This window comes from Typopeltis vanoorti, chromosome 23 (genome assembly GCF_054136105.1).
Source record: "Typopeltis vanoorti isolate ZY-2024b chromosome 23, IOZ_Tvanoo_1.0, whole genome shotgun sequence".
Taxonomy (NCBI): domain Eukaryota; kingdom Metazoa; phylum Arthropoda; class Arachnida; order Uropygi; family Thelyphonidae; genus Typopeltis; species Typopeltis vanoorti.
The window spans coordinates 10239657-10267014 of NC_143571.1; the positions used below are offsets into that span (position 1 = coordinate 10239657).

Here is a 27358-nt window from a genome sequence, read left to right on the forward strand (position 1 = left end):
TCATTTATCCAGTTGTTGGGAAATTTGTATGTGATAGTCAATTAATTGAATGGTTAGTGACATGTTTAACTCATTTAGTGGATGGTTTTAGAACCAAATCACCCCTCAGTAGATATAGAATAGAAATAAGGAATTATATATAGCAAACAGTATTACGGAAATTCTAATGCAGAAAAAAAAATATACTGATATTTTCCCTGACCACTCAATAAAATAAATAAATAAAATATATTTTACATAAAAAATAATGACAAAATTAAAAAAAAAATACTAATATGAATTTAAGTGCCAACTGTTAGTAAGGGATTTGGAAAATTATACATCTTTGTAGCAGTAACTTTTTACCCTATAAGTTCTTTATTTCATTTTTGTTATCCTCATTATTCACTCTGCTGTTTTGATTTAAATGAGTATCTGCACAAATTAATGGGGGTGATATTTGCATCCTGTTATGTTGGCCACTTGCTGTCTGTGTTAGTAGCATATTTTTGTGTATTATATATCCATAAATATATGCATGTTTTTGTTTATCTGCTTTGTAGGAGGTAAAATCATTTGAGAAAAGGTTCTTATGTACATTTTCTTCCATCATAGGCAGAATTTAAATTCAAGTTCTCTTTCAAGGCAATTGTTATATCTACTTACCTATAAAAGGATTTTTTTCTTTAATTTATAGAAAGTATTACTTCTAAATCTGTATACTTCTAAAATTTTTTTTGAATGTATTTGAATTTATCAGACATTTTTTGATGTTTTTGATTTGGAACTCTGTTTCACACAATTTTTCATAACTTATTTTAATGATATTACAACACCAAACTAAATTATAAATAAAAAAAAGACGTTTTTAAACTGGTTTATATTTTGCTGATTTCAAACCAGCATCTTCAGAGCACAAAAAAATTACATTAGGACTTCAGATTTTTTTTTTTGCTTGTTACATGAATTATTTCACTTACTCATTGTTGCATGTAAACTGTAACATGTTGCTTTGTTCTCTGAAGATTCTGATTTGAAATCCAGCAAAATATAAGCTACTTAATAAACATCTTTTTTATAATTTAGTTCATTTGTTGTTGTTATACTGTTAAAATAAGTTATGAATAACTTTCAACACCCAATCTTGTCTATTAGATTCACATAGTTTTTGTAATAATTGAGGTATTCCAGTGCTAGTACCAATATGGTTCAGTTATTCACATGCTGACATGACCACAAAAATGTTGACTTATCTGTTATTCTGTGGATGATATGTTTGTGATTTGGCCAAACTGGCCTATTCATGTTAGGGATATTATTTTTTATATATTGAAATAACCAATACCCCAAATACATATCAGCATTGGAAACAAAATAGTTTGCTCTTCCTAGATACACATTTACACATTTTTTGAATGGTACAGACATTTTTTGATGTCTGTACCATTACTTTTCACTCACTATTTATGGAAATAGTGAGTGAAAAGCCACTCAGATGCATGCTATTTCAATTTTTTTAAAAAAATAGTCATACCATCATCCAGTAAGCAGTATAGACTCTGCAAAACAGTAAAGACACAGGGAGATGAATTTCATCTCCCAATGCGAGAGGCCAATGGCTTGAAAAATTTATGACTTAAGTATTGCTTAAATATGATCTGCATCCACACACTTTTTCAACTTTGAAAATACCCTCACAACCCTTTCTCCAAAACTTTTCTCCATTTGTTGGCAACTTCCAGTGTAAATAGTGTACTATGAATATTAAACTAAATTGGCCTACTTTGGACATGCTGGAAATTTTCTTAATTTCCAGAAATGTTCAAAGTAGAAATGTAAGAATCTCTCATATTGACACACTATAATATACACATAATCACTATAACAAATTGGGCTAGTGTGTATTTTACAGAGATTAAATGGAAGAAAACTATTTTACAAAGAAGCTAATATACATGTGAAAGACATTTTTGAGTCAGTGATAATACTGACTCAAAAAACGACAATTATGTGCTCATTCTGGGGGAGGGGGAAAGGACCTGAGATGGCTGGGGAAGAATAAACAGCTTATAGTTCCAACTTGGCCAGATCTCAGAGATCTAAAATATCTTGAAATTGATGATCAGGCCATGAGATGGGTATATGCTGAACTTTTGTATGCTTACTTCCCATATTTTCAATTTGTTAGGCCTGTTTACAGCCATGAGTTTATTCCCATATTTTCAGTTATTCTGGTGACATAGATATGAGTCAAAGCCTAATCGCTCAGAAAAAAAGCTTTTGGTTTGAAGCTGAGGTAGCTACATCTGTGATGAAAGTATATTTTCTTTGTTAATTGACTAGTTTATCTATTTTTCAGGAGTGAAAACTTGAGGTTCTAGCAAAAACTCGAGTCTCTATTTGAGATCTAATTTGCTTTCATTTGAAAACTCCATAATAAAGTTTTCTCCACATCCTAACAGGATTTATCCAGGTTTGGATTGAGTTGTTTTGAATTACGCAGAAGCAGCTGAGGTCAGAGGTCACATACAAACTGGCCAATCAAAAGACATAAGTATCGTAGAGCACATTTCCCAGTTTTTTCTTTTCTTTTTTTTTTTTTCTTTTTTTTTTTTCCCCCCTCTCATCAGGTAATATCGAATATGGCAACATTTTGGAGAATCTCAACAAAGTCATCAAAAACTCAACCAAAGAGAAATATATTGCAATTCGCTAGGTGGGTGGGGGAGAGCCTGAAGACTTTCCAGAACCATTTCATAAATATGATGATGATTGGCCTATATTTTCACCCACTACAGGTTTTTCCCATGGTGACCCAGTCCATATTGGGAGTGTATACATATTTATATGAATGTATGAAGGTGAAAGACACTCACAAACATCCGTGCCCTAGGCAGGATTTGAACCCACATCCTCTTGGCTGGAGGGCAGACATGCTAACCACTTGGTCAACCAGGCCGGCATTTCATAAATATACACGGTCTAATAATTTCCAACTTGCAACTAGCTTCCCTATTCTGACTACTGATAGAGATGCAAAGGCTTTTGCCATTGCACTAATCTCACACAGATAATTTACATGATTCTAGAATATCAAATAATTGTATGATACAATCACTCTTGATCTGTTCTTCATTGATGATCCTTCTAAATATTTTCTCAATTGTTTCTCCTTTTGTCAGTTTGGTGTTAATTTTCTCTTCCATAGCACATCACATAAAAAACCATTTTTGATTTTACCATAACCATAAACTATAAAATCAAAAAACAATTTCTGATTTTATGTTGCATGATATTATAAATGCTAATTAAAATTTTAAATAATTAAAAAGGCAAATTATTTGATGCTAATTAAATGCATATAAATCGATGACATTGTTTAAAAACATGACGGAAAATCTTATGTAGCACTAAGTATGTTTGTATACTCATTTTCAGTATCATTATCAAGGTTTAACTCATAATATGCATAAACTTAAAAATTGAGAAACATTGTTAAATGTCGGTATACAGCAAGAACAATTGTGTGTGTGTGTGGGGGGGGACTTGCTTTGGTGAATACATTGTAGCCTAAGATTTGGCATTAATGAAACATGGTTCTCAGAGCTAGATGTAGTAACACTGAAATCGAACGTCAAAGAATGCAGTATTGTTAGGAAGGATTGAAAAAAATAAAAGAGGTCGGGGGGGGGATATTCCTAATGATATCAGATATGTGTGCAGTTAGGGCAGAAACTCATGAATGCAATAACAGTAATAAGGTTCTGTGAAGCAGTGAGTTTGAGGTTAACAGGATGAAATATATGGTGGGTTTTGCTACATTTGATAATATTTGCATTATTATCCTGATGAGTAATCATTGAGTGACTCAAATTATCTGAACATTCATTGGATAACAGAAAAAGACTCATGATAAGAATGAAGGAGAATTTATTGAGCTGTTGCCAGACAGCTTTCTCAAGCAGCATGTGAAAGAAGGAACTCGATGCCAAAGAGATTTTATCAGAGCAGCAGTAGGGTCTCATTTAAGGATGTGATGGTTTAGTCACTAATTGGAGATGGTAATCATGTCATAATGACCTGGGTGGATTTTTCAAATAAGAAAAGTTCCATGCTGAACTTTTAAGCTCAAAATTATGACATACTCGAGAGAGAGAGAATACTATGTTTGATCCCATGGATCAGATACTGAATGGAAAGGATTTCAGCAGTGCGTGGGAAGCTTTGAAAAGATGTTTAAATGTTGCAATATGTGAATGTATCCCTAGAGTTCAAAATAGAACGGGAGTGAAATGGATGTACAACCTTATTAAGCAAGAGATCCATAAGAAGATGATGATGTGGAAGGAATATTGTGAGAATAAGTATGAGAAGTTATGAAATATATAAAGTGCAGACTAGAAAACTTATGTGAAATGTATAGAAAGAAAGTTATAGTATGGAAAGAAACTGGCTCTGCAGCCTGAAAGCAACCCAAAAGAATTGTATTGTTATGCTGCAAGTAAAAGAAAGAATATATGTGGAAGAATGATTGAATGTAGGTAGTATGCTTGTGTCAGAAGCATATGCAGTTATTCAAATAATGTATGCTCACTTCACTAAGGTCACAGTGCTACTACCACATTTGGATGAAGAAATACACATGCATGAGCAGGTTAAGTCCTTGATGTGGTTAAATAATTTCAGTCTCAGTTCAGAAACGATCCCACAGGAATGGAAAGAATGTATGATACTCCTGTTGTAGATGGGCAGTCCAAAAATTGTGGTGCTGACCACCTACCTAATCTCTGGAAAGTTGGTGAAGATTTTAAAGAAGTTGATAAGAACTTGCATACAGAAATGGATTGACAGATGAGCTATACTTGGCAAGGGACAGCATGAGTTTACTAAAGGAAGGTCATTAGTTAGTAGTTTGCTGATATTTTGTAATAATGTTATAGCTGAGTCGATAAAGGGAATGAATATACTATGATACTGTTGGATTTTACTAAGGCATTTGACAGGAAAATATAGGTTTGGAATATAAGCAGGTGGCTGATGGACAGGTATCAGAAAAAACATACAAAAATGGAGGAGATAAATCTGTAAAATTTAAGGTAACCTGTGTTGTATCTGGAGGATCAGTCCTTGAACCATTGTTGTTCAATCTATACATTGATGATATCATGAAGGATCTATAGCATTAAAGATGCTATAGATATTCAGCACTTTCATGATATTTTGTAATAATGTTATAGCTGAGTCGATAAAGGGAATGAATATACTCTGATACTGTTGGATTTTACTAAGGCATTTGACAGGAAAATATAGGATTGGAATATAAGCAGGTGGCTGATGGACAGGTATCAGAAAAAACATACAAAAATGGATGAGATAAATGGAGGAGATAAATCTGTAAAATTTAAGGTAACCTGTGTTGTATCTGGAGGATCAGTCCTTGAACCATTGTTGTTCAATCTATACATTGATGATATCATGAAGGATCTATAGCATTAAAGATGCTATAGATATTCAGCACTTTCAGAATGACTTGAATAGGCCTGGAACTGTGGACAAATGGTAATGGCTGTCAATTTACTGTTTTAATAAGTTTACACTTATACATCTTGGTATGATGGGATATTATATTGGTGGGATTATGCTTGCAGAAATTGACAGGGCTATGAATCTAGCAGTTATGGTGGATAGAAAGTTGAAATTCATATATCACATAGCAAAAATTACAAATATAACCTAGAGGATAATTGTGATACTGAAATAAACATTCATGTGTAAGGATAATGAAATCACTTGGTCTCTTGGAAAGATCACAGAAGCTGTGGAGAAGAAGCAAAGAAGAGTTACAAAGATGTGATTATGGAATGTAGATTATGAGGACAGATTGAAAGTATGTGAACTGCAGACACTGGTAAACAGAAGAAAGAGGGGATAATATGATGGAGGCCTATAAACTTCTGAAGGGATATTATAGAATATCATATAAAAATTGCATCAGTCCTATATCCTATAGGATTGATGGAATTTTTTGGTATTATATGGGAAAGTTCGTTTGTTATCGATCAAAACAAGTTTGTGTGTATGGTCAATAACAGTAAATTTTTCTCTTTAGCAGGTGGATGGAACAGTTTGCCTCTTGAGGAGATGAGTTCATCTAGTGGGAATGAGTTTAAGAGAAGGTATGACAGATGGTGGGAGTGATGTTAGGCCTCCTTGAGCGTCATTGATTCTAGAGATCTCCGGTGATGATGATAATATATCCCACACACAAGAGGCCATAAGGCCTGTAGCAAATCAGTGCTATGCAATGGCAGGGATCAAATGGAATGCAATCTGTTTATATTCTTTTTGAACAGCTGGAGTTTGTTGTCCCTTGGGGAAGGTTTAGATGGGAAGGAAAGTTGAATTTGAATTCTAGGTTTAGTGAGTGAGCAGTTTACCTGTAAAAGGATGCTGGGCAGCTCTAGCTCACTTATTATAGGTTTAACAGAAATTGAGGACATAATTAATGTAATTTCTGCTGAACAACACTCATAGAAATAGCTTTAGAAGAGTTAAAGTGTGGAAAGTGACCATCTGTGAGTGACCGGAAAGAGGATTTATCAGTTAGGTGAATTGTCCTCTTCTGGACAGCATCAAGAATTTTTAAAGTTTGGTGAACCATCTGAAATGTGGGAGTGTTATTCCAAGGTTTTGGAGATTTGGAATTTATATAGAGTTAGCAGCTGGATGGATGAAGTAAAGTTTTCAGTGAAAAAGAATCTGATGATTTATGGAAGCTGAGGTTGCTATGGAAATGATGTGTTTGTGTCAGTAAAGGCTAGGGGTAAGTGTCAGTAAGAATAAGAGAAATAAGAGAAGTCCAATCTAGTTTTGATTATTGAGCTGAGCATTATCAAAGACAAGGGGAGAAGAACTGCTGTCTTTTTTTTTTTTTTTCCTCTTCCAAAGACAGAATAGTGTTTTTTGAAGTGTTGAAAGTGATCAGGTTATTATCATCCCATTGAAGGATGGTATTAAGAGTTTTAGGGTTCTGATTGCAGATGATCTTGAAGGTTTAGATGTTTGAATACCGCAAAATTTTCCTTTGAAGGAATGAAGAGCGCTGTCATCAGCAAAACTGTAAAAGGGTTTGAGGTTAGTGAGTGTAGGTAGTTTAAGTATATGAGGAAGGGGGTGAGTAAGTTAATAGCACTCTGAAGATCACCTGTATTTAAAAAATCTGAAGACAGAACACCTTCCACCACATGCAATGAATGCCCAAAAGAAACTGATAATCTAATTACAAAAGGTGGACGGTAGACCATAAGCTAGCAATTTGATGAGAAGCCCTTAATGGCAAACCTTATCACGTCTTAGGCAAGTGCAACAATACAGTTTTTCTCCAAATCTTTCCATGGCACCTGTACAAAGATCAGTCATCTAGCCAAGATCTGCTGTGGATCTTGATTTCAGAATCCATATTGGTGGTCACTGATTTGATGACATTTCTCCAAGTGTAGAAAAAATTTACCTTTGATAATTTTTGTCAGCACTGAAGTGAGAGTATAACAGTATGATTTATCGTGCATGTTGTGAGCTTCACAGACCATTCAATTAGAGGCATTTTAATCATGCACTGGAAGATCATTTTTCCATCTGCTTGGAAACAGACAAGAAATACAATGAACCCAAGCAGTCTTGCTGAGCATATTATCTCTCTCAGTCATTGTTCTTTGGAACCAAATTTCTAAATGCATTTAGAACTAGACAACCTAGACAAGCTTAGCCTTCTGGACATCAGCACAGTACAATAGACTTCCTTGTCTCTGAACTATCATCTTTGAAAAAATCCTGGAATCAATCACTGAATATGTAAGAAGTTATAGACTAATGGGTGGTTAAAATCAGTACTTGGGTGGAATAATGAATTAACAGTCTTAAGAAAACACGTCAGTATACTCTGACATTTATATCAGAGACCTTTCACGATTTAAAACAAACTAGATGACAAAATTGTATAAAGCCCAATACAGTTATCAATTCAAAATTGCAAATGCAAAAATAGAATTACAGAAAAAAAAAAAATTCTGTAACATTTTGACTGCATTTGAATTCTTGCCTTTGTATATATAAGTTAGTAGGAAACAAGAATAAAATAACAATAACACCCATATTATGAACAATTAAAACAAAAAGAAACTTAGTAGAAACTGCAATTATTATAAGTTTATTCCTGACAACATGAATCAACTGAAGAAATTTGCAAAACATACAATGAAATCTTATCAATACGAAAATCAGTGGATTCAAAAAAATCCCTGATGAGGACACGATAACTGGTGACATATTCTAACGAACATTTTTTAAATTCCCCATATTTATAATAACTGTCCTACAGTGAATGTCCCAAAACAGAATAATGATTTCCTTTTATATGGAAATGCTCAAAAATCATACTGTTAATCAAATATGGAAAATAAGAATCTGATGAAATTAATAAATACAGGCCAGTTAGTCTCATAAGTGTCCTGGAAGAGTAATAGAAAACTTCTAATATACTGAATAATGCATTTTATCTTTTCAAGAGACCTATTAACCACTGTACAGGATATGAATAATTACATGGATAAGAAGCACCTATTGAAGTTAATATAACTTTTGTATATTATGGAAATAATATGGATATGAAGCATATATTTTTGATATATTTTATCCACATGTTTATTCAAATGGTTGTCTCAATCAATATGTACGAGGGTTGTTTAAAAAGTTTGGTAAAAAAAATAAGTTAAACACATTTTGTTTTGGAAAAAATCGCCTTTATTTCTCAACATAGTCTTCATCGAGGTCTACACATTTGGTCGAACGAGTTTTCAATTTTTTCATCCCATCTAAAAAGTAGGATTTGTCAAATTGTGCAAAATAGTCATTGACAGTCTTGATGACATCCTTGTTTGAAGAAAATTTTTTCCCATCGAGCCAAATTTTTAAGTTTAGGAATGTCGCAATGGCAAAATTGCAATTCTTGCAATTTTGCCATTGCGACGACCGATGGGACGGTGCATTATCTTGATGAAAGAGCACTTTTTTGTGCACCAATCTTGTTCTTCTTTTAAATGGTCCAACAATGATGCTTAATAGACTCCTGTTATTGTCTCACCCCCTTTTCCAAATAGTCTATCAAGATAATTCCTTGGGAATCCCAAAAAACAGTGGCCATCACCTTCCCAGCTGACAAAACGGTCTTCACTTTTTTTGGTGCTCTTTCATCAGTGATTGGCCACTGTTTCGACTGCTGCTTGGACTCAGGTGTGTAGCAATCGCAGCACCCAATCATGCACACAGCTTTTTCATGTGCAATTTTTTTGTGCAGGATATTATACACCTATCAGTTGAGATACCTACAATCTCATGCACTTTCACTCGGCAGTCTTCCATAACGATACCATGGATTTTGGCAATCATTTTCTTCGTAGTGACCTCAGTGGAGCGTCTAGAGTGCGCTTCATCATCGATGGACTTATGACCACGTTTAAATTCATTTATCCAAAAATAAATAGTCTTTAATGCTGGTGCAGAGTTCCTATGAACTGCATCTAACTCGCCTTTGATCTGCGCCGCTGTCCCCTTCTTCAAATAAAAGTGTTTTATCACTGCATGAAACTCGTTTTTCTCCATTTTTATGAAAAATGCGAACGCGGTCATTTTAAATGTTTGCCACACGAAAACTGCACGCCGCACGTGGCTAAAGTTTTTCCAGGGGTCACAATACGTGCTGACACTGGTATGAATGAATGAATTGTGTCGCCGTCTATTGGAAATTTATCAACTTTTCAAACAACCCTCGTATTTAGACTTAGTCAGTTATTCTACATGCTATCATCGTCATCATCAAATTCCTGACATATACCCTCAGAGGGTGTACATGATCTTATCTGATGGTACATCATTACTAACTTCTTATCAATAAGATGTTGGAAGTGTTTTTCACTTGGTTAGACTATAAATTATATATTTAGTTTAATCCTTTATCCAAGTGCAAGCAAATAAAGTTTGCTCCTGAAGTATTTTCAGGACTGGGGCAACTTGAAGCAAAGGTGGATTGAGTTCACATCACTTTCCTTAGAATCCCATAATGCAAAGCACATCTTCTTGAGGACATGTATAATGATATGCATTATGGGAAGGGTCACCACCCAGATCGGTTTCGACCTTCATTGAAGTCTCTTCAGTGGGAGCCAGATCCAGAGGTGATATCAAGGTTGAAGCAATGCAGAAGTCATATTTCCATATGCCAGTTGCCAAAAGGTGTCACACCTTATTATTAAATTACTCTGAATTAGAGAAATATATTGGAAGTTTTTTTCACTTGGTTAGAGTATAAATTATATATTGCCCCAGTCCTGAAGATGATAGATACTTCAGGTGCAAACTTTGTTTGCTTACACTTGGATAAAGGATTAAACTAAATATATAATTCCTATCAATAATTTTTCTCCAGATTAGTCTGTTATCTGTCAGCATTGCAATATTATTAGATCTTATATTTCTGTCTTCTAGGGCACTTTGTACTGTATCACTCTACCTACATCTTGGTCTTCCTCTTGATCTTTTACCTTTTAGCAACCCAGCAAAGAACACTCATTTAGCAAGTCTTTCTTCTCCCATTCTGTTTAAGTGGCCATACCACCTGAGATTGGCTCTGCTAACACATTCTTGAATGCTAACAATGTCAAGTTTTTTCCTAATATCTTCATTTTTAATATGATATTGTCATTGATACCATCTGTACACTCCTATAATTTCTTAGAAATCTCATATCTGTGGTCTCCAGTCTTTGATCAAAGTGTTTTATTTCTGACCCAGCTCTCAGATCCACAAATTAAAATTGATTTGAACACTGTCTTGTATACAACTATTTTAGTGTTTTGATTAATCTCTCTCTCTCTTATTCCATATAACTTTATTCAGTTGACTTACAGCTTTGCTAATTCTGCTGTCTATTTCCAAATTTAAAATGCCATCTTCACCAAAAAGTGTGCCTAAATTGCTGAAACTTTACTTCTTCTATAAGTTTTCCATTCAGGATGCAGTTGATGTTTTCAGTTTTTACCTATTTTAATTGTCTTTGTCTTTTTAATACCAAATTTATTACAGCAGCTATTCAATTTGGTCAGCGAATCTTGCAGACTTTTCCTGGATTTATTTAGGAGTATAATATCATCTGAATAAAGTAAAGAGCTGAGATTAACATCTCCAATTTTGATATGTTTTAATACCACTTTCCTACATAATGTGATCCATGTAGATAATGAATAACAGTGGAGATAATTTGCACCCTTGTCACTCACCTGACGTGTCATCAGACCATCTTCCTGTATCTCCTTCAATCTAACTGTTTGATACAATGTCCCATTTATACCATATAACTGGAGATTTGGAACAGCCTTTCCTTTTGGCCCCTTGTCATATGTCTGTATTTAAGGATCTGTATTTAAGTTTTGTATTTATCTACAAAACTTAAATACAGATCTTTGGTATATTCCCATGCTTTCTCAACTATTTGTCTTAAAGTGAAAATCTGATCCTGACATCCTATGTTTGGCCTGAACCCAGCATGTTGTTCTCCATGCTTCTCTTCCACAATTTTTCTCAACTGTTTCTCAAGTATTCTTGCATAAATCTTACCAGGAACACTCAGTAGAGAAATACCTCTGTAATTCTCACATTCAGTTTTATTTTCCTTTTTATATATGGGTACAATGAGTGCTCTACTCCAGTCAGCTGGAATTTGACTCTCTTACAAAGCCTTCTGAATTATGCAAGTGTAGCCACTGTAAAACTTTTATACATCTATATTTTATCATTTCTGGTGGAATATCATCTACTCCAGCTGCCTTTCTGCATACCAGGTTTTATATATATATATATGTATGTTAAAGATACCAAGTTATTTTTAATACAAACCTGCTTTTTTTTATTGTATTACTTAAAACTTAGTATTTCTTAGCCTGGCTCCCACTGATGAGACCTCAATAAAGGTCGAAACTGGTCTGGGTAGTGCCCCTTGCCTTTAATACATAGCATCATACATCTCCTCCAGGAGATGTGCTTTGCATTAAGGGTAAATATTAAGAATAGTGATCAGAGCTTATTCTATCTTTACCACGAGTTGCCTTGGACTTGCACTATGTGCAGGGTCAGCTAGACTTGCAGATGCAAATTTGACTGACTTGTCTGTTTGCTTACTTGGGAAATGGAGTAAAAAAACCAGGTTTATATTTAAAATAACTTGGTGTCTTTAACATATATTATACTCAAGGTTAAAAAAAACAAAAAAACTTTCTACACACACACACACACACACACACACACACACACACATATATAATCAGAGCAAGCGCACTCTCAAGTCACGTCTTATTTTCAGTGAACACAAACAATGAAGGCTGCCAACGCGGAGTAGATTGAAACACAACATCAAACTTTCATATTTGTCACGATGAAGTGGAACAGCGCATAGTTGAATCCAAAGAAATTGTCCTAGACCCTTCTCACATCAACGGCAACTTCAGTTATAGTCTACCTGACTCACATAGTTCTGCCATTAGATACTGGCGTACGCGTGAACTCATACTCTCACATTTGTACAAGAATAGAACTATAGAACAGACTATAATGACAATTCAAACTTAACTTCAGTTTACAAGTCTGTTATTATAATGGCACAGTGTTTTTATGTTTTTTTTTTTAATTTGCTTTAAGTGTTACCACACCTGAAGAAGTCGTTTTGACGAAACATATTGTGTGCTCCATTAAATTAACTTGTTATCTAGGTTTCAGTCAGTCAAAAAAAGATGAACATATCTACTTCAAGTATAGATATATATTCCAGATGGGCATTCCTGTTCAGTGTTTTCTACCACCATTCTGTCACTGCTTGTTTCATTTAGCAGTCTTTCAAGGTAATTACTTCATACATTAAGAATATTTTTATCTTCAGTTTTCAGGTCCCCTTTACCACCTTTAATTCCTTAAGCAGTACTCTTTCCTCCATTTTTGAGGTTTCTCAATAACCTCCAGAATATTTTACCACCTTCCTGATAATTATTTTCTATGTTCTTACCAAAGTCTTCCCATGACATTTAACTAATTTTACACAAAGCTTTGCTTTCTTACATTTTTCTCTGTATTTCTTAAGAGCACAAGCTGGCTTACTTGCCAGGAACTTTCAATATGCTTTCTTCTTTTTCTTGGCTTGTTTTTTCTCTTACTTCATTACATGTCTCTGACTGAATCAATCAGTTCTCCAAGGTTTGGTTCTTATTTTCAAACTCTGTTTTTCTTGAATAATGTTGGTGTATTTAAATCTACAGTTCACATCTGATAGCTGTTCACCAAAAGGAGAATTTGTGAGGCTAATCTCAAAGCATCACTGTCGCCAACAATCAATAACTTATTGATTTGTTTCAAAACTTTCTTACACATTGTTCTTTTCAGTATGAAGTTCAATTTTATCCTGCTCAACACTAAATGGTGATCACTTCCTATTTCATATCCTCTGTATACTCTTGTGTCCTGAACTAGCAGGAAAACATCACTATTAACAATAACATAGTCAACAAGACTTTTTTTTATTCCTTGGATTTTCTCTCTATGTGAATTTGTGCACATTTTTATGTTGGAGGATGGTGTTAGTAATAACTAATGCATGTCCTGAGCAGAAATCTAGCAGGTATTTACCATTATTATTAGCTTTGCTCTTTTCTCCAAATTTTCCCCAAACATTCTTATATATCTGGTAATTATTTCCTAATCTGCTGTTTAGCTCTCCAACAAAGACCAACTATTCCTTCTCTGTTGTATCAGCTGCTTTCTCTAATGCCTCAAAAAATTCCTCCACTTTTTCTTTAGTAGAACCTTCTGTGGGACTATCCCATCCCAATGGCTTTAACAGGCCTTTTAAGGCCCACAACCTTCCAAGCATGCTTGGATTTCATAACCGAAATACGAGGATAGAATGGTCACTCCTATGCCTCAAGGTATTCTTGGCTGTATCCCTGTGTGTTCACGGGGCCGGTTTGCCTGCTTGCGGGATGAAAAACACCAGATTAACTGGTGGAAAAAACCCTACTGCCAGCGCCCAAGACCGGCTAACTTGGCTATGACTGAGGAAGATCCTTCAGCTCCTCACATCGTTGACGGGAATCGAACCTAGGACACTCCTTCCCCAGGCATATGGTTGCGAAGCGCAAAGCCACTAGGCTAACCGCGCTTCTGTGGGACTATAAGCACAAATAAGTCTCATTCTAACTTATGAATAAATCTTATTGTCCAATTCCCCATTCTGATATTAGCCCACATCACTCTTCTTGCTCTTGTCTGCCATTCAAGAATATTATCCACATATTTAGTGTTTAATATTATAGCTACTACTTCTTTTCCCTGCTTGTTATCTCCTGAATATAACATCTTGTATTTGTTGCTTAGAAAGATCTTACCTGTTTTTGTCATAACAGATGTTACCAAAACAAAGAAGATAACATCTGTTATGTCAATCTGGTACTCATCCAGTTCTTCTGCAAGTTTCATTTCTTTTCCATTGATGCTTCTTATTTTGATGGTGTGAATCTTGCTCCCTTCTGAGTTGGGATTTGTTCCAATAGCTGACTTTTTGTCATTTTCCCTGGTTCCCTGATGAAAACAATGGGAGCTTTGTTTAACTGAGTGATGCCCCAGCTAGCATGAAATTTCACCTTGTTGTACCATCATTTTGAGTTATGGTTTAAGCCAATAAAAATACAATTTGGTCAGCTAAATCCCAAATTGTCAGCCCATCCTTATTAGTTCAGTATCTAGGTAGATACCCAACACGACGAGAAAGTGAGGACTGGACATCAAGTCAGAAGCCGTTGTCTGTTCCTTGCATTCTGCAACTTCCATAATAGATGCCATTTTGGAAGTTAAAAAGTTCGCTGTTGATCTCTTTTAATGTCCAAAGAACCTTCTGTACTTCATGATGTTACCACAATAAATCAATTAAGAGATCTTGAATGCCCAGAAAACTTATTGAATCTTACAAAACAATTATTGCAAAATAGAAGCATAGCCATGACATTGAAAATCACAACTATAAGTAAATAAGTCAAATGAGTCTGTCTGCAAAGTTCTTACTCTGGACCAAGATTATGGAACATCCACTACAACTCATTATTGCAACTTTCTTGTACTACTGAAATAAAAATTATGGCTTTTGCCAATGATGTAATGGTCAGGATTTGAGCATGAGATGGCTTACAAAATAGAAGCAATGGCCAATAAGGAACTGTTTTTAATTGCAGAACAGGCAAAGGAGAAGAACTTTACATTCAGTAGTACATATTTAAATTGCTTCACATTATGCATAAACAATTAAAACAACTGATATGGTCTCCCTAAGTAGGAAAATGCTAGAGGTAGCTAGTGAGAAAATATGTAGTGGCAATAAATGCAACTTAAACAATCACAAGTCATATTGTTGCCAACAAAAGCCTCCATGAAGTAGACTTAGTGAAATTGGCAAGATTAAACTATATACAGGAGCCATTCTGTTGTTCATAATGTATGCTGTTCCGGTTTGTAAAGAGGCACTCAAATGTGAGAAAAATAGGCAAAATTTTAACGTAGTTCAATATGTTATAGCTATATGAATAATTAGAGGATATGGTTTGATATCTTTTGAAACATTCAACATCATTACTGGTCTTAATATCTGCAAGAATTCTGTCTACAGTAACTTCAGTTACTTCTGGAATATATGACAGAAATGCCAACATTGATGTAATTCTATATGCTGTATGAAGTAAGTTCCATTTCACTACAGTAAGTTTACTCACTCAAGTAAGAAAACATATATTAAGGAAGAAGGAAAGCATTGAAGAATGTAATATATGCACTGACAGGAGTAAAATGTAAGAGAATGTCAGTAATTCTTTCATTGTATATCACAGATGATCTGTTAGAAGCAAGCTGTTTCAAACTATATCTCATCTGTTTAAACAATCAAGTAGAACATGAACTTTCCATAGTTTATTCACTGTCATGTCTCCAGGAATTAGAATTGAACACCTCTCTTCAAAAGACTGTAGCAATTTATAGTGACAGTACTATAGATTGTATAAAAAACCAAAAACAATCGCCTTGTTAATAGAGCAAGCAAGAAATTGGGTAAGAAATCATACTGTTGAGGGATCAGAAATTAAGTTCTGTTGGTAAAGGCACATATTGCAGTAATAGGTTCAGTTAGCTAAAGAAGCCTAATAGGCTACCAACAATACTTTGGTAGACTTTTTTTTTTTTGTTTAATTTTAGTACATTGTTTATTTATATATTTACATAATCAGGAGATTGGAGTAAATATGTTAAATCATTAGAGCAAGATATCACTGGACCACAAAGAATAGGTTTTAAAATTTTCAGGCAACTACAAACAGCAGAAAATGACCAATTAAGAAATAATCTAATTTCCACCAAAGCAGATTGGATAGAACACTATAAAACATTGTGGAATGAAAAACAAGAAATACAGAACAATGACCAAACATTGAGCTCTTTAAATATGCAGACAATAGCCTTAAAAGAAAACCTACTTAAACTCTTCAATAATATCTGGAAATATCAAAAGATCCCAAAAAGAATGGGAAACTGGAGCAGTAATAAATATTCACTGAAAAGGTCCCAAGACAGATGTGGAAATTACAGAGGCATTACTCTCTTAATAACAGCATCTAAACTGTATGCAAACATTTTGAAGAACAGACTAATTAAATATATAGAAAATTATTTAGAAGAAGAACAGTGTGATTTTAGAAGAGGGAGAGGATGCACAGATGCCTCTTTCACAATGCAGCAGATCATAGAAAAAAGAAAATAATATAATCTGCCCACTTTTCTTCTATTTATTGACTATGAAAAGGCATATGATAACTTGAACAGAAATCTACTCTGGAAAATATTACAAGATGATAAAATACCTCCTCAATTAATTAATGCAATAAAAGTCTATACAGAGAAACAAAAATTTGCAGATGGAATATTATCAGAACCTATAACTATAAATAAAGGAGCAAGACAAGGTTGTGGCTTATCCCCAATCCTATTCAACATTTATATAAACAGAATCCTAAATGAATGGAAAACAACTGTCAAAGATGGAATTAAACTAACAAATAATAAACAACTAAATCTAATACTTTATGCAGATGATCAAGTACTAATTTCAAATTCAGAAGATAAACTCCAAATTGCAACTAACCGTCTAAATGAAATAGCAAAAAATTTTAAATGAAAATCTCTGAAACAAAAACAAAAGCAATGGCAATGTGTGGAAACACCATTCAAAACATCAAAATTATGCTTAACAATAAAATAATAGAACAAGTTACAGAATTCAAATACTTGGGAAATATAATCTCGCAATACAATACTGATTCACAATTGGAAGCAAGACTACAAATTTACAATAGAATGAATGCCATAATTAAAAGAAATTTTGGAAAACAAATGACTTAAGGAACTCAATTAAGATTACATAACATGACCTCTAAACGATCTCTCAAATTTGGAAGTGAAACTTGGATTTTAAAACAAAGAAACAAACAAAGACTAGAAGCAGTACAGATGAAGTTTCTAAGATCTCTCCTGGGACTCACTAAGTTAGATAAAAAGAAAAACACAGAAAATAAGAGAACAATTAGATACAGGAAATAGAAGAATATCAGCAAAATTGGCTACAACACATAGAAAGGATGAATAATAATAGGATCTCCCCAAATTAGCATATAAATATAAACCTACAGGGAGAAGAGACCACAGATATCCAAGATTAAGGTGGAAGGATCAACTTCATCTGCAGGGCAGAACACGACATTAAAAAGCCTGTACCTGAATTGCTCAGACGATGACATAATCAAGAACCCTCTATTCTAGAGACTAAACATGGAATACTTTCAAGCTACTTCAGGCCTCTAATGAATGTGGCAGTGGTCTCACACCAGGTTATGAAATTCATCTCCTGAAACAGTTATGTATAAACTGATGGTTCCTGATGAATTTATATTTATCTCCGTGGATATGTGAACATGACAATAAACTGTGTGACAATGTTGAGTATGTTAGAGACAGCCTGAAGGTTAATGTGTTTTGCACATTATCTAGCCAGGATTTATGTCATTCTCTTTCAAGGCATTGCTTATCATGAGTAGTTTGGAATTATGGTTAATGGTGGTGCTGGAATTTTCTTCCAACTATTTCCTCAACAGGATTTCTGGTTCCATGGTGGCCTCCCACTAACTATTGTTTTTACAGTACTGTGGTGAGATGAGTCACTATTTCTGGCTTTTGAGGCAATATCAATAAATTCTGCCTTCCTGACCTGACCCCACTGCATTATTACATAGGTACAGTTTGCATGTATCATCCTCTGCCACAACCATTTCAAGAGTAGCAGAAACAAATCTGGCTGGTGTTGTATGACAGAGTGATAAATGAACTAATAGTCTTGATGTTTTTTCTTTTCCAAAAGTCAAAAACCTCGGTTATAATACATATTACATAATAAACCGAAAGTATATCTTTATGATTTGTACTTCCTTTCATTAGGTTTGCTTCTCAAAATGCATAAGTGCATATGGTACAGTAATCATTCAATTAACCATCCACAGCAGGAGTGCAATTTGTCACTCAGACAATTGAAGGATTATCTTGAAGGTACCAACACAGGATGCTGTAGCAAGTCATTTGGCACATTCGAGGGTTAGTTAATTGAAGGTCCATTAATTTGAAAGTTGGATAATTAAGAGATCTGTATTTGGAATCCATACAAAAATTTATTGAGCTGTCTGAAATTTTTATTTCATCTTCCCTTCTGTGTGAAGCTCGATGGCTTGTCACAGCCAAGTAATAGTTAATCTTATCTACTATGTCTTTCAATTTTTCCTTCTGGTCAGTGTACCTGTTTTGCAGGATGAAAACACAAGATACCAGGATGGGAAAACTCTGTCATCTCCATATGAGACTAACTAAATTCACCTTAAGTTGAAAAGTGTTATGTCCTGATAAAGGTTCTTCATGTCCTAGAGAATTTGAACCCAGGTCTTTCTAACCAAAGGCTTACCAACTGAGCTGTGGAGAATCAGAATATGTTAAATTATATATTAACTTTGCTCTGAGTAGATGAATTTTTTTAAAAGTGATATTTAAGATGGGTGTAAAGATTATGTGGTTCAGTTTTGGTTTCAGTCAGATCATTTTTATTGGCAGAATTTGTAAAATGAATGGAACTGATATTAATAATTCTGTACAGTGTGATAGAATTTGGAGGGAGGGGGGGTATGTAGAGTTTTTTTTAATTTGTCAACTCATTTCAATTTTGGTTTCAATTACACTATCTTTATTGACAAAATTAAGCAAAGCAGCAGCATTGTGTATTATTTAGCACATTGATGGTTAAGGGTTAAGCATGCCACTTGATGCCTCCAGTAAGCAGTGCGGTGGTCTCACATCAGCTAATGAAATTCATCTCCCATCTAAAGACATTAACAATATCCATGTCTATGCACACAGTGGGATTTAAATTTTCCATAGTCTCTTGATTAGAGATTCTAGGCTATGCAGCCAACTAAGCTAGCTACCAAATGACAGCATTTTTCAAATGCTGAAAATTTGCTACAGTTGTTATGATCATTTTTGTGAAAACAAGGAAAATGTTGGAAATTCAACTCTTGAACAGTATATAATACTTGAAAAGAAAATTTATTTTGTACCTGTCTCTCTCTTAATTTCACACTGTATTGTATGTAAATACTATGTAAGGGCCTGTTAAGCTTATGATTAAGTGGATTATGGATACACTATAGTTTAGTAATTTTTGTTCTTCAACCAGATCCAAGACTTATTTATAAAATATTCTTTCCCATATGCTGTAATTCCATTTTTATTGGCAAATGTGTTGAAATGATAATAGTAATTTCTGCATAGCTTGATGGAATGTAATAAAATGTGGCATTTAGGATTCTGTTAAATTTTTTCAAGTTATTTTAGTGTAATAATTTTAACTGCAGAATTAGGCAAAATGTAATTCTTTACGGTACGTATGCCATAAATGGCTATGTAAATTCATTTGTTATAATGAATGGTACTGTACAAGAATGAGTGGATCACATTTTTCATAATAGTATTCTTGCTGTTCATTTCCTTGCTTATAAGACACAATCCTGTTTTATTTCTCATAACACTTCAGTTCCCTTTACATTTTAGATCTTCAATAAGATCAGATTTCTTTTTAGGCTAACTTATACTTCTGACTTCTTGTCACAAACACCTCTTCAGCTTCCAAAATACTAGTTCCTATTTTCCATTCAAGGTACTACTTCTCAGTTGTAACATCCCAAATCTTCCAACCCTGAGAATATTGTTTTCACATGCTAAAAGTTTTTCTGCTTGGTTATACTATAAATTAAAGATGAAAAGACATTATATTCTTGGTTTAATCCTTTATCCAAGTGTAAGTAGACAAAGTTTGCACGTGAAGTGACTTCACATCTGAGCAACTCATATAGAGAGGCTAATGACATCACATCACTTGCCTTATTATCTCATGATGCAAAGTACATATCCTTACAGACATATATAAATGCTATGCATTATTGGAAGGATCACTACCCAGACCGGCTCCCACCGATGAGACCTCAATAAAGGTTGAAACTAGTCTTGCTGGTTTAACACTATCAAACATAAGATGAATATGTTTCCTGTAAGTGTGTAAAAAGAAGAGTTGCTGGCAAACATCTGCACCTATTTCAGCTTGAATACTTACTGACCCAACTTTTCTTCATCATTTATTTAATCATCATTCTCCTTCATTCCTTTTACCCTTGTACTTTGTCCAGCCATCATCACTACATGGTTTTCCTCAAGGACCACAACGACCAGCTCTGCAACTTTCATTCTTTTCATTACTTTTGTACACATTTCTTTTTTTAGTGTCATACGCATTTTTATCCTGAACAAAACTAGAAGGGGATCACTTCCTATTTCAAATCTCACATATGCAAAAAAGTAAATGCCACACATTCACTTCTTAATTTTCTTCACTATTCTTGATCCTCGTGAATTGTTGGTGGTCACAGTTCATATTTACTATTGATCGAGCTCTTCATTCTTATATCTGCAGTTATCTCCAATGTGCAGTCTTTTAATGTTGTTTGAAGACATCTTTGCCAGAAATCCACCTGAGTTAATTTCAGTTTGCATTGAAATCCTGATAACTTTTCTGTCACTTTTGGAAATGTTATGATTTCTTCTTTTGATATATATATATATATATATATTTATTTTTTTTTTTTTCTCTTACAGAATAAACCAAAGTACTTAGACACATGTTCACTTTTGTTATTCATACCTATTAATAACTAATCTTTCCATTTACTCATTAGCACCAGTAACTAGATATTCTATTTTCTAAAACTAAATCTTCAGTTCCTATTTCTCACCTTTCTTTTTCCCATCAACAATCACCACAAGCACCAGGAAAAAGAGCATGTTAGATACAGCAGTGAATAAGCTGGCTTAATTATCTGCTTTCTTCTGTTAACTGTCTGTTTCATCCGTTCATAGCTATTTCCACAAATGGCAGAGTAGTTAGCATATCTGCTCTTCAACCAACATACCGTTAATTTGAATCCTACCATGAGTATAGATGTTTGTGATTGTCTTTAGATTGGAGATAACTTTCATTGCTTGGTGTGAGACCACTACACCGCTTATTGGAAGCCTGAAGTAGCTTGGAAAGTTCTCTAGAGCAGGGTTTCTAGATTATGGGGGAGGGGAGTTAAAGAATTAAAATTAGAAGAAAAAATCTTTAGCCCACCCACGTTACTGATGTCCTGTAGGTTTACAATCTTTTGTGTATGGGAGTTATACATGCATGTGCATGTTTCATAATGATCCCACCAATTACAAATGCTCATTTCTAGAATTACTTTACTGGCTTTTAGTGATCAAATAAACACTATTTAGCAAGAAAATATGCTAAGTTTTTATTCTGAGTACTGCAAATAATTATGAAAAACTTATTTATAAATTTATATGTTATGTTTGTTATGTAATTTATTTATTATATGATATAATATAATTTATTATATAGTTATAAATTATTTATTAATAACTTGTTATTTATATGCACCATTGTTGACTAATTTTGATAGTAATATATCATAACACAGAAAGATAAGTCAATAATTATTTATTGACTTATTACTGATAAATCGCTGGTATTATGACCAACATCTTCAGAGCACAAAACAGCAACAACGCAAAGACTAAAGTCCTAATTAGCCACCCTATATGTTTAAAAATAAAAATAAATAAATAAATAAAAAAAAAAGGAGAGAGAGAAAGCAGGTACTAGTTATGCCTTAAGATGACTGTCTCTCAAATCTTAGGCAAGTTTATACAGCCATATTTGTTAAGATTTGGAGTATGTTTCAAGTCTTCTGTTGCTTCTAAGAACAATCTCTGACTTGTAAAAGCTTCTGTGTAGTACTTTTGTTTTCTTCCAGTTGATCCTGTGTGCAGGGGTATCCAAAGCATGGTCTGCCTGTCCGACTTGCCATATTGATAGTGCTGGATGTATCTTTTATGTTCACTGATGCTGATGTCCACAGTTCTTCCTGTTCGACTAGTAAGCTTGATCACACAAGCAAGATACTTCGTAGACTCCTGGATGTAATAAAGGAGAGATGCTGTCTTTGGGTGAACGGATGAGAGTTGCTAATTTGACACACGGTCTGAATACAGTGCATAGTTGATGTTTATTGAGAATTCTAAATATCTTTTCTGATGTGCCTTTAATGTATGGATGGTGACTGTTTTGTTGTAGTTCTTCATGGTGGATAGTGGGAAGGGTTTCTTGGGAGCATTTAGTATTTTGTCTATCTTATGGGGATTATAGCCATTGGCTAAGAAGGTGTGGCGTAAGTGAGCCAGTTCAGCAGCAAGAGCATTGTCATTGGAACAGATTGTTCTCGCTCTGTGGGTTAGCATTTTTAAGATACCATACTGTTGAGAAGGGTGATGATGCGATTGTTTACGTAAATGTCTCCCTGCATATGTGGGGTTTCTAAAAACCGAGAGTGATAAGGAACCATCTGGAAGACGCGTGATTGGTGTATCCAGGAAGGGCAGACAGTTATTAGCTTCCAGTTCCATTGTAAAGTGGATTTTTGGGTGTTGGCTATTTAAATGCACTAAGAATATATCCAATGTGCTTAGACCATGTGGCCAAATAGCATGCACATCGTCAACATTGCATAGCCAAAGCATTGAGAGTGGCTGTATTGATAGCTAGTTTTTCCAGGTGTTCTATGGAAGTTGGCTAAGGGGGGGGGTGGCTGTCCCATCTAATTGTTTGTATATTTTCCCTTTCCATGTGAAATATCCTGTATGTATTGTGAATTTAAAAGTTCAAATATATCAGGGGGAAAGTGTGACTTTAGCAGATCAAGGGTTTCAATTAGTGGTACATTTGTGAATAGTGAGATGATATCAAAACTCACCATTATGTCTGAACTTTTTAAGGTATGGTGTTCTAAAATACTTTTTAGGTGGGCAAACCTTTTGACAAAGGAGGGAGAATTGTTTGTGAGAATAGCTTAGCTAAATGTCTAGCCAGTTTGTATGTAGGACTATTTATGCTATCCACAATAGGGTGTAAGGGTGTATCTTGTTTGTGAATTTTTGGTGCTCCATGTATCCTGGGTGTTTTAATGTGGAAGGGCTTGAGTTTGTTTACAGTTTCTTTAGGCCAGGAAGTGACTTTTTTTTTTTTTTAGTAATTTATGCACCTTTTGTGTGTTGGTGGGATTGCAATCTATAATTTTGGATGTTGACTGGTCTTGTAGAAGTGTGTGCATTTTGTTTTCATATTCTGTTGTATCCATCACAAGTCAATAAATAATTATTTACTTATCTTTCTGTGTTCTGATATATTACTGTAAAAATCAGTCAACATGTATGACAAACACATAAGCCTTTCTACATGTTTATATGCACCATTAGTAACACAGTAAATGTTAGCATTGAGTTAAAATCCTGCAAGTCTTATGTAATATTACATATACTGATATGATAGTTTTACTACTGTGTTCTTGATAGTGGTGAAATGTGAATATGTATCTTGCCCCCCCCCCTCACTTGAAATCTAGTGATGTAAGGTTTGGAAGTTAGGAATTAGTCCTGCTCATCTGATCCAACATTCTGGCTGTCATTGAAGCTATAACCATGTCCATATAGATAGTTCCTTTTAATGATTTCCTTGGTGAAGGTTCATACCTTGTTTTCTGATAGATCACATCCTCCTTTACATGAAACATTGCATCTCATGCCGCTTATGGCCTTCAGTTATAAAGACATCAGAAGTCTTGAACAACCTAGATGTCAAAAAGGCTTCTGGTTGTGCTGGTATTGCACCTGTTATGCCCAGAAAGTGTTCTCTTAGGCAGATAGCTGTTATTTATCATCTTCACACTATGTTATACTCAGCTGGCATCCACCCCACATGGAGGTAGGCCTGTATACAGTCATTTCTAAATAAACATGTTGTCTAAATCAATGGAGAGGGTCATCATTGGTTAAATTCTTCAACACCTGATGTCAGCTGTTCATTGGCTATTGGCAAGGATTTTGCCTATCAAGATCTGTAGCAGACATTCTTACCACCTCTGGTCATGTGCCATAATGAAAAGGTTTTGGTAAATCTGTTGTATTGCACTGGATATTTCCAAGGTATTTGATAGGGCTTGGCATTGATGATTTCTAGGCATGCTATGGTTTGCCTTCCTTCCTGCCTATGCAGTTGGAATACCAGTTTTCTTAGTTCTTTCACTGTGTGTGATGGCAGAGGGTGTTCTCTTGTTGGATTTTCTGAGTAGTGCAGGTGTTCCTTGGGATTTTCTGCTGTTTCACACAAATACTCTTCCTCATATGCATGAGCAACTTTCTCTTTCTGGGTGCTACTATAGCTATTAACTGGCTCATTGAACAGACTTAAGGCTTATTTGTGAAAATATCTCTTGCTCATTCCATATTTGCATCACTATTTCATGGCTTCCTTAATTCACTCTTCTTGCATAGGCACCTTTCCCAAGCTTTCCACAGTGCTTCTTAATGGAGTTAGTTACTTCTTAATGAAGCTTAAGAAGTAACTAACTTCTTAAGATTTTGCAGCAATATACTAGAAGCAAAATTGCACCTTGAAGAGCACTCTCACTTATGTATGTGGATGCAGCATCAGTCTACAACTAATACCTGTATTAGCAGAAAACTTGATACTTCACTCGGCCCTATGATGTTTGATTTGTTATTACTTCTAAAGTAACAGTAGTTATATAGGCATTTGTAATGGTTAAATCTTCATGAAACACTTTTGAAACACCTCATTTGCCCATCCTATTTTAAATAGGATGGGTGAGTAAGGTAAAATATCCCTGTCCATTTGAATTCTGATCCTCCTTGCCTTCAAAACAATAAATCTTTTGATCTTAATAAATGTTTATCTTGTTTATTCATGTCACCCATAATTCTCAGTATCAGTTTTTTTTTTTTTTTCAAACACTATATTATTCTATACTTAAGTTCTATTATGTTTCTGTATTTTTTTTTTTTTAAATATACAGTGGAAAAAAATAATTAGAATGTCAAAATGGATTTAGAAAAGGACGATCTACAATGGATGAAAAGGACGATCTACAATGGATGCAGCTTTCTGTTTAAAACTACTTATAGAAAGAAGAGAATTTAATTTGGAAACTCATCTTTTGTTTATAGATTACGAAAAAGCATTTGACAAAGTAAAAAGATATATACTGTTTGATATATTACAAAGAATAAATATACCTAATATTTTACTACATGCAATATTGAATATATATGAAGATAATAAAAATAAATGAAAAGTTGTCTGAAAAACACTATAAATCAAGGAGTTAGATGCCCTCTGTCTCCAGCACTTTTCAATATTTACATTAATGAAATATTAATACAGTAGAACACCTTAAACAGTCAAGGTATAGAAATTTACCGGAATAACAAAATAAATACACTATTATTTGCAGATGATCAGGTAATAATATCAGATAATGAAGACAATTTACAAAGAGCAATATATAATTTAAACATTATAGTAGAACAGTTTGGAATGAAAATTTCCATAGATAAAACTAAAACAATGGCATTTTGTGGACAAACTCTAGTTAGAAGCAAAATAGTTATTAATAATAAAATAATAGAACAGATAAATACTTTCAGTTATCTTGGATGTGAAATATCATATGAAGGAGAAAAAGACATAAAATTAAAAACTTCAAAATTTTTACAGATTATAGGCCTGATAAATAGAACACCCTACCCAAATATAGTACAAAAAGAAACATGCTTGAAAATATACAATACTTTAGCAGTGCCCACATTATTATATGGCAGTGAAAGTTGGGCAATGAACAAAGAATAAAAACAAGTGAAATGAGATTTAAGAGAAGAACTGCAAAATACACATTATTAGATCAAAAAAGGAACAGACATTTTAAAAGAACTAAAAACAAAATCAATAGAAGAAAAACTAAACAATTATAAACAAAAATGGATTGAACATATAAACCCAATGGCCAACACCTGACAACCTAAGCAAATACTAAAATATAAGCTAATTGGAAAGAGAAGGCAGGGTATACCTCAAAAAAAAAAAGGATATTGAATGGATGATGAGACCGGAACAGACCAATATGGTCTATACTCGTAACTAGTGTTATGATGATGATGATGTTTCTTTATCCCTACATTACACTTTTGTATTACCTGACCTAGAAGAAATGTTGTCAGTACTAGTTGTGCAGCTGTCTTGTTCTTTTGGCATTTTAAATGCCTCTGCCTGATTTTTATTTCATAAATTTTCAAGATCTAGCCACTAAATAGAATTATATACTCCTTAGCTTAGCTCCTGTGATGTATTATAGATACATCACAAGAGCTAAGCTTCGACTTGATTAAGTATTACTCTACCTAATTTCACATCATCAGCAAACAACTGAAATTTTCCTTTCAGGTTAACTCCTATATCATTTATATACAAAGTAAACAGCAATAGTTCCAGCACTGAACCTTGTGGCACACCACTAGTCACCTGTTTTTGCCTTGATTCTGCCTCTCCATATATACACTACTACTACTAACATCCTTACCCTGCAGTGTTTTATGCCATGGCACAGATTTAAGCCTCTTTTTAAGCTTGTCATAATCATCTGCCTTGTATTCTACATATACTCCTTGTCAGAATATTCCTCATGTTTTACAATTGCCCAAGTCCAGA

At 34.2% G+C, this 27358-nt stretch overlaps 1 protein-coding gene across 4 annotated transcripts in view; it reads left to right on the forward strand.

Moving 5' to 3' along the window:
* Positions 1-27358, forward strand: part of E(Pc) (Enhancer of Polycomb) — a 371838-nt gene that overhangs the window by 31183 nt on the left and 313297 nt on the right. The window contains exon 2 of one of the 4 annotated variants that reach the window (XM_090413190.1): positions 25671-25844. The exons of the other annotated variants lie outside the window; for them this stretch is intronic. Coding sequence (XP_090269316.1) covers positions 25746-25844 — 99 coding nt within the window. The 5' untranslated portion in view covers positions 25671-25745. The remainder of the gene's footprint in view (positions 1-25670; positions 25845-27358) is intronic. 4 annotated transcript variants of the gene reach the window in all.